This window comes from Sturnira hondurensis, unplaced genomic scaffold, assembly GCF_014824575.4.
Source record: "Sturnira hondurensis isolate 20B ecotype Veracruz unplaced genomic scaffold, ASM1482457v3 Scaffold0022910, whole genome shotgun sequence".
Taxonomy (NCBI): domain Eukaryota; kingdom Metazoa; phylum Chordata; class Mammalia; order Chiroptera; family Phyllostomidae; genus Sturnira; species Sturnira hondurensis.
This window is the reverse complement of record NW_028095541.1, coordinates 12,420,792-12,435,793: the sequence shown is the minus strand read 5'-3', so window position 1 is coordinate 12,435,793 and position 15,002 is coordinate 12,420,792. Positions and strand designations below refer to the sequence as shown.

At 36.8% G+C, this 15,002-nt stretch overlaps 1 protein-coding gene across 1 annotated transcript in view; it reads right to left on the bottom strand.

Annotated features, from left to right (window-relative positions):
- Positions 1-3,535: 3,535 nt before the first annotated feature.
- Positions 3,536-15,002, bottom strand: part of ZEB1 (zinc finger E-box binding homeobox 1) — a 186,211-nt gene continuing 174,744 nt past the window's right edge. The window contains exons 7-9 of the mRNA XM_037037202.1: positions 8,404-10,214; positions 6,241-6,421; positions 3,536-6,081 (exon numbers count right to left, since the gene is read on the bottom strand). Coding sequence (XP_036893097.1) covers positions 5,456-6,081; positions 6,241-6,421; positions 8,404-10,214 — 2,618 coding nt within the window. The 3' untranslated portion in view covers positions 3,536-5,455. The remainder of the gene's footprint in view (positions 6,082-6,240; positions 6,422-8,403; positions 10,215-15,002) is intronic.

Below are 15,002 nucleotides of genomic sequence, written 5' to 3'. Positions count from 1 at the left end.
TACAGCAACCCAGGCATGTGTCCTGACTGGGATCTGAACTGGTGATCCTTTGGTTCACAGGCCAGCACTCAATCCACTGAGCTACACCAGCCAGGGCTCAACTCTTAATTGTTTCCCTGCTCTACATGTCTATTCCCATGTCAGTACAATTCTGTATTGTCTACTGTAACTTTACAGTGACTCTAGAAATCAGGTAGTACCAACCCTCCAACTTTATTCTTCTTTTCAAAATTGTTTTGCCTACTTGAAGTACATCACATTTCCATATAAATGTAGAACAAGCCTGTCAATTTCTATAATTACATGGCTGGAATTTTCATTAGAATTTTAATCAGTCATTAAAGTTGAGGAAGATTGACACAGTAATGATATTAAATCTTCTGACCCGTAAACATGGACTATCCATTTTCTTTGTATCTTTAATTTTTCAGCATTGCTTTTGTAGTTTTGCCCATATTGTCTTAAATATTCTGTATTTTAAATGGTACTGTTTTTAAACTTAGATTTTCATTTCTTATCACTACTATATAGAACATGATTTCTGTATTATGACCTTGTATCCTTGTTTTCTACATATCCACCCAAGCTATCTGCAAACACAGTTTTACTCTCCCATCCTCATTTGTATGCTTCTTTTTGTTGTCATGCCACACCTGGTGGGACAACACAATGAGATAAAAGCACAATGTTTGATAAGAGTGAGAGCATTCTTGTATTTTTCATAACTTGAGGAGAAAAGCATCTATTTTTTCACAATATTGGTATTAACTACAGGGGTTTTGTAGATGTCTTTTATGGAGTTGAAGAAATGCCCTTCTATTCATAGACTGCTAATAATTTTATCACTTGGTGTTGAATTTTATCAGATGCTTCTTCAATACCTATTGAAACAATCACAATTTTTCTCTTTGGTTTGTAAATATGCTGCATTACTTTGATTTCTGAAAGCTAAACCAATATTGAAATCCTGGGATAAATCCCACTTTCTCACGATGATTTTCCTCTTGATACATGGTTCAAATTGACTTCCTAATGTTTTGTTAAGGATTGTGCATCTATATTCATGAGGGATATTGATGTGTAGTTTTTGTTTCTAATGATGTCATTACCTGGCTTTGGTATCAAGTTAATGTTGGCTTTATAGACTAAGGTGGGAAGTATTTTCTCTTCTATTTTCTGGATGGGTTTGTGTAGTATTGGTATATATCTTCCTTAAATGTTTGGTAGAATTCACCACTGGAGACATCTGGGCTGGGAGTTTTCTTTGAGGTAGGATTTTCCATTGGAAATTTCATTTCTTTAACTATTCAGGTTATCCATTTCTTCTTTAATGAGTTTTTGCATTTTGGGACTTTCAAGAAATGTGTCATTTCCATCAAAGTTGTCCATTTCATTGGCATACAATTCATGGTATTTTCTTTTTATCCTTGTATCTCTAGGGTCTCTAAGGATGTCTCCTCTCTCATTCTAGACATTGGTAATTTGTATTCTTGTTTTTCTTTGTTCTATTTGGCTAGAGGTTTGTCAATTTTTTAAATTTTTTTCAAAGAATCAGGTTCTGATTTCATTGATTTACTCATTTTTCTGATTTCTATGCTATTGATTTGTCTTTTATTATTGCATCCCCTCTGCTGAGTTTGGGTTTAATTTTATTCTTTTTCTAGTTTACTAAATGGAAGCTTAGATGACTAAGGCCTCTATTGTTTCCAATATAAGCATTTCATGTTATAGGTTTTTTTATATTCACTGTTTTTGCTGCACACAAGTTTTAATATGTTGCATTTTCATCTAGTTCGTATTTCATAATTATAATTTCCACCCACAGTTTAAGAATGTTGTCAGATTCTAATAATTTGGGGGGATTTCCCAGATAAATTTCTTATTAACTTCTGGTTTGTTTTGTGTTCAGAGAAAACACTTTGCAATTCTTTTGAGTTTGAAAGTCGTTTTATGGCCCACATTTTTTCTCTTCACGAACATCCCATGTGTTGTTAGGGAAAAGGTGTTGAACCAACGTATGTTCCCTAGAGCAGAGGAACTCTCACCATCTTTTAAGGTTCAGAGACAAGGTCCATATTGTGATTGTCTTAATACAGCCTCCCACTGATCTTAAGAAATCTGTCCTAAGTTCATATTTTCAAGGCAAATCTTTTTTTAATTTAAATTTTTTTCTTGTTCAAGTACAGTTGTCTCCATCCCCCCCTCTCATTCCTCTGTCCCCACCCATCCCAGCCTCCCACTCACTTTGTCCATGTGTCAAGGGAAAGCTTGTTTGCACACAGATTCAAAAATTCTCATGCTGTCCCTTTTCTTTTCACCACATTATGAAGTACATATTGGTCTTGCTGACATTTTCTACTTAGAGTCTTTAAGTCCAGGCTTGAGTTTAAATGTAGATAGTGTAAGCTGTTCTCACAGGAGAAATGATACAGACCAGCAAAGAACATGGATCTGAGAGCCAGACAGACCTGTGTTCAAGTCCTTATTCTGCTGCTTAAATTGTATGTGTTCATGGGCACATGGTCTTTAAATTTTGTAAGGCTTTGTGAAAATTAATATTGATAACAGCACCTCTGTATGGCACAAGCAAATAACATACAGCACTCTTGTTGTTATGCAATTTGAGGGAATACAAGGAAGTGTTCACACATTTTACTTTTCAAGACTTTTCTAATAATGCTGAGATTCCTGTATCAACCATTGTCCGTATGTATCAAGCACTGCCTTCTCTGAGCTTACTGCAGTGATTACTGTATGAATGACTCCTAAGAAGGGTTATTTATTCTCATTTCCTAATCCTGTTCAATGATTTTGTTTATTGGATAGCTGTTCTCAGTGACCGAAGAAATGAAGAAACCTGAAACCTAGGTTAACAAGCACCTAGGAGTGTGAGGCTATAAAAAGGGAACTGGGTCCTAAAATAAGAAGCTGCTAGGATTGGTCTGTCACTTCTACGGGAGGCAGTCATATCTACAGGCCCTGAATGCCTGTGTCATGTACCATGAAGTTACACACCAGAAATACACCTGGAAATGAGCTCTCAAATTAGAACTGTATGGCAACAGAAAAAGAAGGTGTAATTTAGAGTTTGGTAATTTTGTCTAGTGTTTAATAGGACCTGAGTAAGAAAACTATTAAATTATTACAATCATTTAATTGTACACATTGAGAATACACATTCTCAGATTGAAAGCTGAAGAGTAGTAAAAACAGAGCTATGATGAGAAAGGTACAAGGAGCTGTGGGGGTACAGCAGAGGCATCCTAAACCCAGGTTTCCCTGGACTGACCTGAAGATCAAGAGTTAAGGGTTTTACGAAGAGGGAGCCACTTCTGAGGAGGCCTTTTAGCTGTCAATGCTGACCTCTGCAGAAACAGCCCCAGGAAAATCCATAATTTAGTGATGAATGCCTAAAACATTTAGCTTGTTACCCAAACTCAGCCCAATATAAATCAAGTGCAGGATGACAGCGTTAATACTCCATTCAAAGAGAGTCTGCCAGAGATAATCTTGGTAAAGATGAAAAGATGACAGCAGGTCAGGCTTGTTGATGCATTTTATTGTGAGATGGGGAGTCTGGTAAAAAACTAGAAAATGATCACGGTGTAACAAGGAACTTAAAAATGAAGAGTCGGATTTGTAACTTACATACATGAATACAGGAACAAATTGGCACAAAATGTTAAACATTGTTCCCAACACTGTTTATATAAGGTTATCCTAATTTGGCTTACTAAGGAAATGAGAATTTTATGGTTAGGCTAATCTCTTAATAAAACCGCAGAGCATCATGCTATTAGTCACACAGTGAATTTCAAAATTTAAGAGTTTTATATTAAAAACTGGGTAAAGGTAAAATGACTTGATTGTAGTTGTAAAACTAATACATTCCCATTTAAATTCTGTTCTACAGTCCCAAGGCAAGTATAAATGTTAACATAACACTGTTAAATCAAATCTCAATGCAAGAGGACCAACTGCATCTCTACTTTAAATCTTATCAACTTTCCAAATTTTCATACTAAAATATATTATTGTATTAATACAAACTACAGTATTATACACTACACTGTGTAATAAATAAAGAAATATAAAAATAAGACACATAAATATAAAAGTTTTCTAAAACTAAAAGTACATGTGTCAGTAAGAAGGGTGTTAATACTGCCAGACTTGAAGACACACAGTACAAAAATGTTGCACAGATCTATAGACTAACAGAAATAAAATAATACTGGTAGGTAAAAATCAGCTAACATTGTTAATAAACGGTCCATAATAACTAACATTTGGAAACAGTTATGGGCCAAATAACAATGGCATGTCCATGTCAGAAATGCGAGTACATGGATAAAGCAGATTAGAAAATTTCCCTTTCATTTCTGTAGAGAAATTCTGAAAGTCAATTAACACAAAATGAATACTGAGGAATTAAAAGATGAAATGTCCCAGTGTTTCGGTTTCTCTGACAGAGTCAGTGGTTTTAAGTTTTATTTTGGAATTTTGATAAAACAAACAAATCAACAAATGCTAGTTATTGTAGGCCACACACTGAATGATGGCGGGTTAGAGCGTTGAAAATACTGATAAATGGCACTTACAGCACACAGGTCTTGCTTAAGGCCAAAGGAGATACAAAGCTTCATATCATATCCTTCATATTTGTTACTACATACTCAAACACGATTACAAACACTGATTGCGACAACTCTGCTGTCCTTACAGCATTAACACTGTTAGTCCCTGCAGTCAGAACGCAAAGACGACCTCTTGAACTCCATTTTTAAACCACATGAGTAAGGAACTTCAGTTCTTCTATCGGCTGCTTTCTTAAGGCTAACAATACACTTTAAATGAGAATACACTCTACTCTGAAATCTAAATATTAGAAATTACTACCTTCTAAATTGAATTTATAAAAGGTAGTTAGCACGATTTGGAACTGCAATATACTTCTCTGTGAAGGGAATTTTGTAGTGCAGAAGTTCTCACATTGTAAAAAAAAACATAGTAAAATACTGAAGTGGATTTAGCATATGTTTACCAATAAAAAATTATAAAATGTCTCCCAATTGTACAGCTTAAAAATAAACCAACATAAGAGTGATAATTAATACTGATAAGATGAAACAATGCCAGATGTTTAATCAGTTTTCTTTAACCTGTCAAATCTTTGCTTTCAGAGTCATTAAAGTTTTCTAATCTGCTTCGCGTTACAAACTTGTTCCTAACTTTGAAAAATGCACGAAAAATTACTAGGTCTGAGGTTCAGGCACACCTGGATTTTTTTTGTTTTTTCCTTTTTTTTTGTATTTTGCATTTTTTAAAATGTTTACTTTACACAGTAGTGAACAGGAACCACAGTATACAGATTACTGTGTTTCCATGAAAAGCATGTATAATATAGAACAAACTTCATTACCAATTAGAATTTACTTTCCTTCTAGAAAAACTATTAGGCTTCATTTGTTTTTTGTTCAGACACTTGCTCACTATTCTGGCTTCCTTTTTGTTCTAAGCTGCTCACTTGATTTACAGCTCCATCATCCTTCGTGGCACCTTCAGTTTTTGTTCCTTCTCCCTCATTCTCTGCCTCCTCTCCCTCCTCCTCTTCCTCCTCCTCCTCCTCTTCCATCTCTACTTCTTCTTCCTCCTCCTCCTCTTCCTCATCCACTTGTGGTTTTTCACATTCTTTCTCTTCCTGTAGTTCTTCCATCTCTTTATCCTCCTCCTCCTCCTCCTCCTCTTCTTTTTCACTGTCTTCATCCTCTTCCCTTGTCAAACTCTCTCTCTCATCTGAGTCGACCTGTGAGGGAGATGCCCTCGCACCAACATGCTCACTGGCTAGGACCTCCGGTCCTGCCTCTTCCTGCTCCATGCTATCACGTTCCTCTGCTTCTCTCTTGCAGTAGGAGTAGCGATGATTCATGTGCTGAGAATAAGACCCAGAGTGCGAAAAACGCTTTCCGCATTTGTCACATTGATAGGGCTTTTCTCCAGAATGTAATCGCATGTGTTCAATCAAATGATGTTTGTGTTTAAATGCCTTTTTACAGATTCCACACTCATGAGGCCTTTTTCCTGCAAAAAAAGAAAGAAAGAAAGAAAGAAAGAAAGAAAGAAAGAAGACACCATGAAATAAAAGAGTGGTGTTAAGCAAATATAACTTATGAGGGCACTACAGGTTGTAGAAAGAACTACAGAGTCAATTTTCAAAAACTGTCAGGGCCATCAACATACCTGTGTGTTCATATTTATGTCTCAGTAATGAGCTACTCTTTTGGAATATCTTATCACACAAATCACAAGCATACATTCCATTTTCTGTCTTCCTCATTTTCTTTTTGGGTGGCGTGGAATCAGAGTCATTCTGATCCTCTACATTTGATACTCCTTCTGAGCTAGTGTCCTGTCTTTCATCCTGCAGGAAACAGTGGAGTAAGAAAATTTAATTGAAATTCAAAAGATAAACAAGAAACACAAATAAAGTGTGGTTAAAGAACTACTTTGATTTATATTTTCGACAGCTTCCCCAAAGCAAGCATACTACTGACCCCTGCGTACGATTCTGCCAGGGGGGGTTACAAGAGAAGCAGAGGCTGATGTAGACCACAGGGAGGTTGGGGTCACAACTGAAACAAAAACGCATGGTCAAATGGTACTGAAAGGAAAAGGCACCAAAAAGAAAAAATGTAAAATGTGTGATAACAAATGTACTTAGTTCCTTGGGAATCATTACTTTATAAAAACTTATGAGTGTGTTTAATAATCACTAGCTTCTAACTGCATCCTTTACTTTCGTTTTTTCATTCTGGCTTTCACTGGGCAAAAATTAAGATTCTATTTTTAAAAGGTGGGCTTCAGATTGTACCCTCCAGAGCTTTAGAGTCTTGTGAAGTAACCCCTTTGGTCTCCTTGAAAAGAGAGGAGTTTTACTCCATCATTTTTCTAAGGAGCAAGATGGAAATACAATGCAGGAGGGCCTACATTTTTAAACGAGAATTCTTGTCAGTTAAAATGAACCTTTAGAGTTTTGGTGGAATAAAAACATCTCAGGCCCTCTCAGGGAGATAATTTCCGGCAGGAGGCTCTCAAGTAGGTAGGCTAACCCTGCAGGGAGTATGTGGTACGTAGTGGAGCTGGGTCCCCTAAGATCCTTGTGTTCTTTCTAAAGTCTTTCATTCTGTTGCCTCTAAACCTACATATTTTCTAAAGTTTAAAGGTTTCCCACATTTCTTATGGCTTTGTAAGGTAGGAGAGGTGCAGCCCTCTCTGTCCAGGTCATTTCTGAGCCGCCAGTGGGTGCTAAGTAAGCTGACTTCACTTTCACTGCTATTTGATCTAGTCATAATCAAGTGAAATGTTAGTGGCTCCTCCTTTATTATTCAAAGGCGTGCACGGTGCTCTATACACAAAAAATTTAGATGGATTCACTGATTATGTGAAATGTTTGTTCAAGAGGCATTGCCATTATAGAAAACCCAACTGTTAGAAATATCTAAGGGGGAAAGACAGAAAACACAATTGAAGAGGGTATTGTAATTATTTTAGCTGTACCTACTTATAGCCAATATTTGGATAAAGGATCCAATCATTTGATTCAATCAAAATTGATGGGGGGAAAAGTAGAGAGACATCAAAGTTAGCGACAGAAAAAGCATGGACAATGAGATGCACAACAATTGCACAAACCATTTCTATTCAGAACTATCATGAATTCTGGAAAATGCATTGACTGATTCACAACTACATTTCCTCATATATATTAACTATTACTGAACATTGTTATTTGCAGAAATTATAAAAACAAAAATCCAATTAGTGAGTATTCCAATTTTTCTTTTCTGTCTCTAGCTTCAAAAAGTCAACTCTTACCCTGGGTGATGTGGTTCAGTTGGTTGGAGCGTCATCCCATAAATCCAAAGGTCCCAGGTTCAATTCCTGGTCAGAGCACATACCTAGGTCATGGGTTTGGTCCCCAGTGGGGCACCTGTGACAGGCAACTGATTGATGCCTCTCTCACACTGACGTTTGATGTTTCTCTCCCTCTCTCTCTCCCTCTCTCTCTCCCTCTCCTCCCCTTGCTCTACAAATCAATGAGCATGTCCTTAGGGGAGGATTAGGGAAAAAAAGTGAAGTCTTTATTTAGATGATACTTGTCAATCATTTTTCACACTAGAATAACACTTTAAACTTTAGTTGATAACTATACCTTGGATTAGGAAACAACTGAAGACGATGCTACAAAGGTTAAAGCAAACATTCATCTATTCACTTTCAAAAAGAACAGTTTGCAACAACCTGCTTGGCTCTATAGAAAAATTCACTGAAATAAGTCAAACTAGATTATACTAAACAGGTTCAGGATAGAAGGAGCTTTTTCTTTTTTCTTTTCTTTTTTACCTGATTTCCATTTGGCTGAATCACTTTCAAGGGCGGTTCCTGGACTGCAGGGCTGACTGTAGTTGAGTATGTGTAAGCCACCTGGGGAATCAAAATAGTCTGCTTATTGGCAGCTAGTGCTCGCAAGCACGGAACACTGTTCTGGTCGGCAATGGCCACGATTGTGGGTAACTGGGCAGTGACTGTAGGTATAGCAATGTTTATGGGGTTGGCACTTGGTGGGATTACATTTACAACTGGTTCTGAGTCTGTAACACAACTGTCCTTTTGTGGCTCCTTTTTTGCGCAAGACAAGTTCAAGGGTTCTTCCTGGACAGAATAAACACTGTTCTGGTAAACACTAGTGATAGTTGACCTTTCCAATAATTCTCCCTGTTGCTTTGGTAGTGAAAGATCAAGAGGTTCTACTTGTGGCTCTTCCTGTGCACCTTCTGCTGTGTACAAGTAACCCTGTGTATTTCTGGATGAAGAAAGGTTTAGAGGTGATGGGGAGGATGTGATACTTCTGGAACCATTGACGGTTGATCCTACTGGTAAAACTGGGGAGTTAGTTATCTTCAGAGGACTTTGTAGATTTATTGTGCTGTCCTGGGATTCATTTGCATTTGTAGATTGAGACTGATCATCATTCTTTGCAGAGAGATTTACTTTGCCTGGTTCAGGAGAAGATGGTTCAGAAGACTGCACTGAAATCTGTCCAGCTTGCATCTTTTCAAACCACTTTTTTACTACATCCAGTGGTAGGTTTACTGAGTCAGCAATTTTTGAGAGCTCTTCTGCACTGGGTTGTGCATTCAAAGCATAATATGCTTTCAGAAGAGACAAGAGGTTCTTTAACGGTGGCTGACTGGGAGACAAGTTGCCATCTCCAGAACCTGATGAAGCAGAGGACTCGGGCTTCTCAGCTTCTGGTGCAGGGAGTGGAGGTGGCTGAGCAGGCTGCTTTAGGTTATAGTGCTTTAATTCTGGAAGTGCATTAATATCTCCTGGACAATCGTCACATAGAAGGCAAGTGCTATCATTCACTCCTCCTTCGAAGCTTTTGTCCTTTTCAGATTTAACAGTAAGATCTTCTGGTAACTTTTCACTTTTGCAACTGTTTGTTGGGATTGGATTTTCTTTTTTTAAATTTTGAGGAACAACTTGAAGTTGGCTAGGTTGTTCAAGACTGTAGTTAATGATAATTTTGGTTGTTCCATCTTGATCAACCAAAGGAAGACTGATGGCTGAAATAACAGAATGGCCACCTTGCTGTATGGATGAAGCACTGATTGTTTCTTGTTCTTTGGATGCAAGATTGGCTTGATTATTCTCCAAAACTTGCCTTATTACATTACCATCCACTGCCACTTTAAGTACATTCTGAATATCACTTAAATTGATACTTATGGGAGACACCAAACCAACTGTTGGCAGAACAACAGCTTGCACCACACCCTGAGGAGAACTGGTTGCCTGTAATGGGCCACCACCACTAAAAACCCCATTTTGTAAAGGGGCTGAACAGTTGATTCCTGAAGCAACCACTATGGGTTTGAATTCATAATCCACAGGTTCAGTTTTAATTTGGTTTACAGAAAGTTGTTCTTGAAGGGGTTTATTCTCTATCTTTTGCCGTATTTGTGGTCGCGTGGGACTGCCTGGTGATGCTGAAAGAGACGGCGAGGAACACTGAGACGTCTTGAGTCCTGTTCTTGGTCGCCCATTCACGGGCATCAAGCTGATGCATTTCTTACTGCTTATGTGTGAGCTATAGGAACCAGAATGGGAAAAACGTTTCTTGCAGTTTGGGCATTCATATGGCTTCTCTCCTAAACAACACAAAATATATATATTTATAAATGTGTATGTATGCACATTTTCCTAAAACAAAAAAGAGGTTACCATTTGCGTTTGTGATACAATTTTATTTAGAATCACCATTTTAAGTTCAAAAGCTACATAAATGTTATAAACACTAGTAAAATATTAAACTAATAAGGGAATCTGCTCTGCATATGTAACATTTCTGCTAATCTTCAAAACTTCAAATCATTCTCATATACCCAAAATATGTTAAATTCTACTTTTTTAGATATTTTTTCTTATCCTGTTTCACCAAGGTATGTAATTTTTCTATATTTCAATTTACTTAACCACCTACAGGAGAAATTAATATTGGGGGGAAAAAGTGAAATATTCCATAAGACTTAACAAGTATGAATATCTCTGATTACATGAATCACATAGAAATCTCTCTCCCATATAAAGTTTCCTTGAAAAGATATTTCTCAATGGTAATAAAACTTTAAATATAAAATGCTTTTGTAAGCCTTGATTAAACTAGATGTGTGTACTCTGGAAGACATAAGCCAATGTTCTACAGGGTATGCAAAGTATTTCGGAATTTCAATTTTACTTACAGTAGTTATAGTAACTTAAAATATTATTTTTATATTAAAACATATACTATGTTGCACAAATGCAACATTTGTGTGAATTATTAGGAAAAAATCACAATGTCAAAGAAGCTTCTTGTTTGTAGAGGCCTCCTTTCAAGTTGCTTCCCTAGACCTTCCAGGGGTACAAGGCATTTATTATTCTTGGCTGTTAGAGATACGTTGCAGGAAAATTTTCAGAAGTTCTGAGCTAAATAAAATATTTCATACAACCCTAATTTTTCACATTTAATTTATAGTTATAAATCAATAATTTATAAGTTAAAGGTCACAGACCATCAGTTTCAGAAATAAGAAACTTCTGGGGTTTGTGTGCCATTTTATCCCTTGCATTTATTATAGTGTTTACAGGTCACAAAGATACACATTAAACCTGTTTTTAGACTAATGAATGGCTAACTATAGAATTATAAAATGTATTGCTGATTTATCCACTCAATACTAAAATAAAGATATTTCCCTCCCTCTTTCAAGAATTAAAATGAATAAAATAAAAGTAGTGAGAAAGACAATGTAAGTTCTCCTAGTTATATGACTCCAATGTTGCAAAGTTTTAAAAAGTGAGCTATGCTTTTCAGAAATTTGATTACTTAAAGAATCAGATAATAGAACTGAAAGGGACCTCAGAAGTCCCCTGGTACAGCCTCCTTCTCAATGAAGAGTTCATTTTGTATCATCCTTGACAGTGGCTATTTTCTGCTGAAACGTCTTTATTAAGAGGAGGTTACTGCTGCTGGGCAACTCTGAAGACGGTCTAGTCTGGTCCTGCTGAGGACCAGGGATTTGGGTTCAGATCTCAGGCCTGTCACTATTTTCTTAACCTTTCTGGGCCTCAGTGTTTTGGTGTGTAAATAAGTATAGATATAACAAGTCAGTGAGCTGACTTGTAGCAGTCTGTGACAAAACTCAGTGAAACTCAGTGTACTCTCAGCAAATACTAGTGATTCTTTAAAAAAGCACTTCTACTGAGATACAGGTTCAGATGGCTTGGTTTAATGCTCACTTACTCCCTGTGCTAGTTCACCCTCCTGATGCTGCATAGAACAAGCCTGACTTCTCTTTCACAAGCCAGACTTTCAAACAATGAAGTGTTGCCATGTGTAGCCTTGAACTACCCTTGTGTGGGTTAAACCTACCAGGAGTCTTCAAACACTCATGGGCCATGGTGTGTAGAACTTTCACCCACTTGCTAACTCACCTCCAGAAATTCTTTAATTTATCAACATATTTCCAATATGATGCTTGAAATGTGATTCAATACTCAAAAGCATCAGATAAAAATTTCTGGGAGTGACAAAACAAGGGGTATAGTCTAACATATCTCTATGTTAACATTTTTAATTATCTGATAACATTTTTAGATGAACTATATATTTGTTCTCTTACTCTCTTGACTCTCTTGCTCACTAGGAAAATAGGCATGTATATATAGATTATTCTTAACTTTACAAATAGGGAGGTAGAGAAGCACCATGTGTAAGGCAAAGGCTTTGGAGTAAGAATGCCCACATTAGAGAACAGCTTTGCTATACATCAATTGAATGGCTATGAACAGTTAATTAAGCTCTCTGAGACTCCATTTTCTCATCAGTAAAAAGGAGGAGATAGTAGCATCTACCTTACAGAGTTACTGTGAGGACTCTATGAGTTAATGCATATAAACAACTAGAATGTGGCTGTTACCTAGTGGTGTTCAATACATGCTAGTTATCATCATTGTTATTGTTGAGAAGTACTGCCAAAGTCACTAGGTTTATTAGAAAGCCCTGCTTTTTAACTTCATAGTTTTAAGGTGTATAGCTAAAGAATATCACTTCATTTATCTATTTAGGTTAGTGTTTGCAACTACTAAATCCTGGAGGTGACCATCAGGAAGTTGGGCTGCTCAAAGTCAAATGTACTATGGATACTGAGTTATTTTTTCTCAGTGGCTGAGGTGGGTGTTTGGTTGCAACTGATGCAAGTATTTGCCAGACTAAAATTACTAAAGGCCATGGAGCAAACCTATGTTATTTTCTGGGGAGCGTCCTGGCCTATGTAGGTGCTATTCTGTCTCACCTCTGAGCGGAGGAGTGGTGGCCTCCTCCTCACAGCTCAGGTCCCACATGCAGAGTTCAATGATGGCTGACACATGACTCTGCAGAGGGCTCACTTTATGGGTGTCAGAAGATAGCAGCAATCAGTATAATTTTAGTGAGTATAATTGAGGACCTTGATCCTTAATACCTTTTAAAAACTCAACTGATGGAAAAAAACTACAGAGGTTTACTGAAGGACATGCAGCCATCCATTTGCTTAACCCTGTCTGTGGTGAAGAACCAATTTTTATTTTCATTTTTTTTGTTTTAAGTTTCTAAACTACTGTGGATGAATATTGTGTAAAAGAGAATAAAACTGTTAACAGTATTGTCTCGATGTATAACAGTTTTTAAATGCTTCCTCTCAATTTCTGTATTGAAAGAACTGGTAAGGACTAGCTTGCAGACTGCTACCACTTCAGGGATAACACTGAGTGCCCCACCCAACCTCCTCCCGTGGAATAAAACAGGCCATCAGAGCACTGTGGGCTTGCATTGTTCAAGTAGTCACCCTGGGGAAACGCTTTTTCCTAATTGCACTTTGGTGACATATCACTGGACTCTGTTGAAGAATCTTATTTTAAAAAAGAAAACCTTGAGTTTTCCACTGTACTAAGTATATTTCTGAGGATGATATAAATTGTATTTTGCTCTTTCTTCTTTACGATGCTTCAAAGAACAAGTTTCTCTGTAGACTTAGTATCAGGAAAGGTATGCTTTTCCAGCAACAGATTTTTTTTACTCACTCACATTTTGATTATAATTGCAGTTTTCTTACTCCCTAAACCTTGTGATCCATTTCCAGGCTGTGCAAGGGATTTTATAATATTCATTTTTTCATGTAATTCAGACCTGTTTTACCTTCTTAACTTTATTTTCCTTATATATTTTAAGTTAAAGTTTCTTGCTATATTAAAGGTATACAAGCCTCATATTAAATGATTTTAGGAACAAGACAGATGTAAACATGTAATGAATGGACAGTACAGAGCTCTGTGTTCCATGACATGGCCGAAATCTGCATTAGCTTTTAAAGCAGCAGCAGCACACGTTAGCTTAGATGAAGCTCATGACCATCCAAACTCCTAAAGCTTCTCTGTAAGTACTACGGACAGCAGCTCCCTGCTCCCTACTTGACTGAGACTGACTGCTGACTATCAGTGCAGGATGCTGTGAGTACATTTCAACTCGCTCCTAGATCTGTATTCTAGTCTTTGGTGTGACCCATCTCTCCCAACTTGTATCATCTAAGATCTGCTAAATTCTGCTGCACAACTGCGTAGAGCCATATGACATTCACTTTGTACATGAAACTTACTCCAAGCTTTATTTTCCTTCCTCTACTCCATTTTAACATTTTAAAAAGCTCTCCCAAATTAGCTGTAACTCTATCAAAAACTTCAAATCATCTCTGATAGGAGGGGAACTTATGAAAAATCTATTATGGATGAAAACAAGAGCTAAGAAAGGGGATCCTGTGGCGAAAGACTACCACTGCTTTCCAGAAGCATTAATGTGTAGAAATAAATAAATGTTTTTGCAAAAATCTTGGTTTGAGACTTTTTTAAGTGATAACTTTAACATTATTTAACCCTCAATGAGCAATACAGTAAAACTTCGGGAACCTATGAAGTTCCAAAATAAAATACAGGTATCACAAACTGCCCCTGACAAAGCCACCCAAATGAACTCTTTCAGTAGGATAATGTTTATATAACTGTTAATACAGTAATTTCCACAAAATATGCAATGTGCAGATACCATAATTTCCCATTTGTTAGCAAGTATTTTTATTAAAATTACTTAAATCTAAAATAGCATACCAAAATTAATCAGGCAATGAACAGATTTCACAGAGCAATGTGGGGTGCTAAGTTTTCTCTGTGGCTTTTGTTCAAGTAGGGCCTCTAAAGAAATGTAAATATAGCTATCTTTGCTTGTATGTTTCTAAAAAAATATCTGATATCTTTACCATATAATGATATTCATTTTGTAAATGATGACTGAGAAAAGGATATGGAATAGGAAGGTGAAATGATGGGAGCCCCTTTTTTTTCAATTCTCATTAATAGCGCAGGTCCCT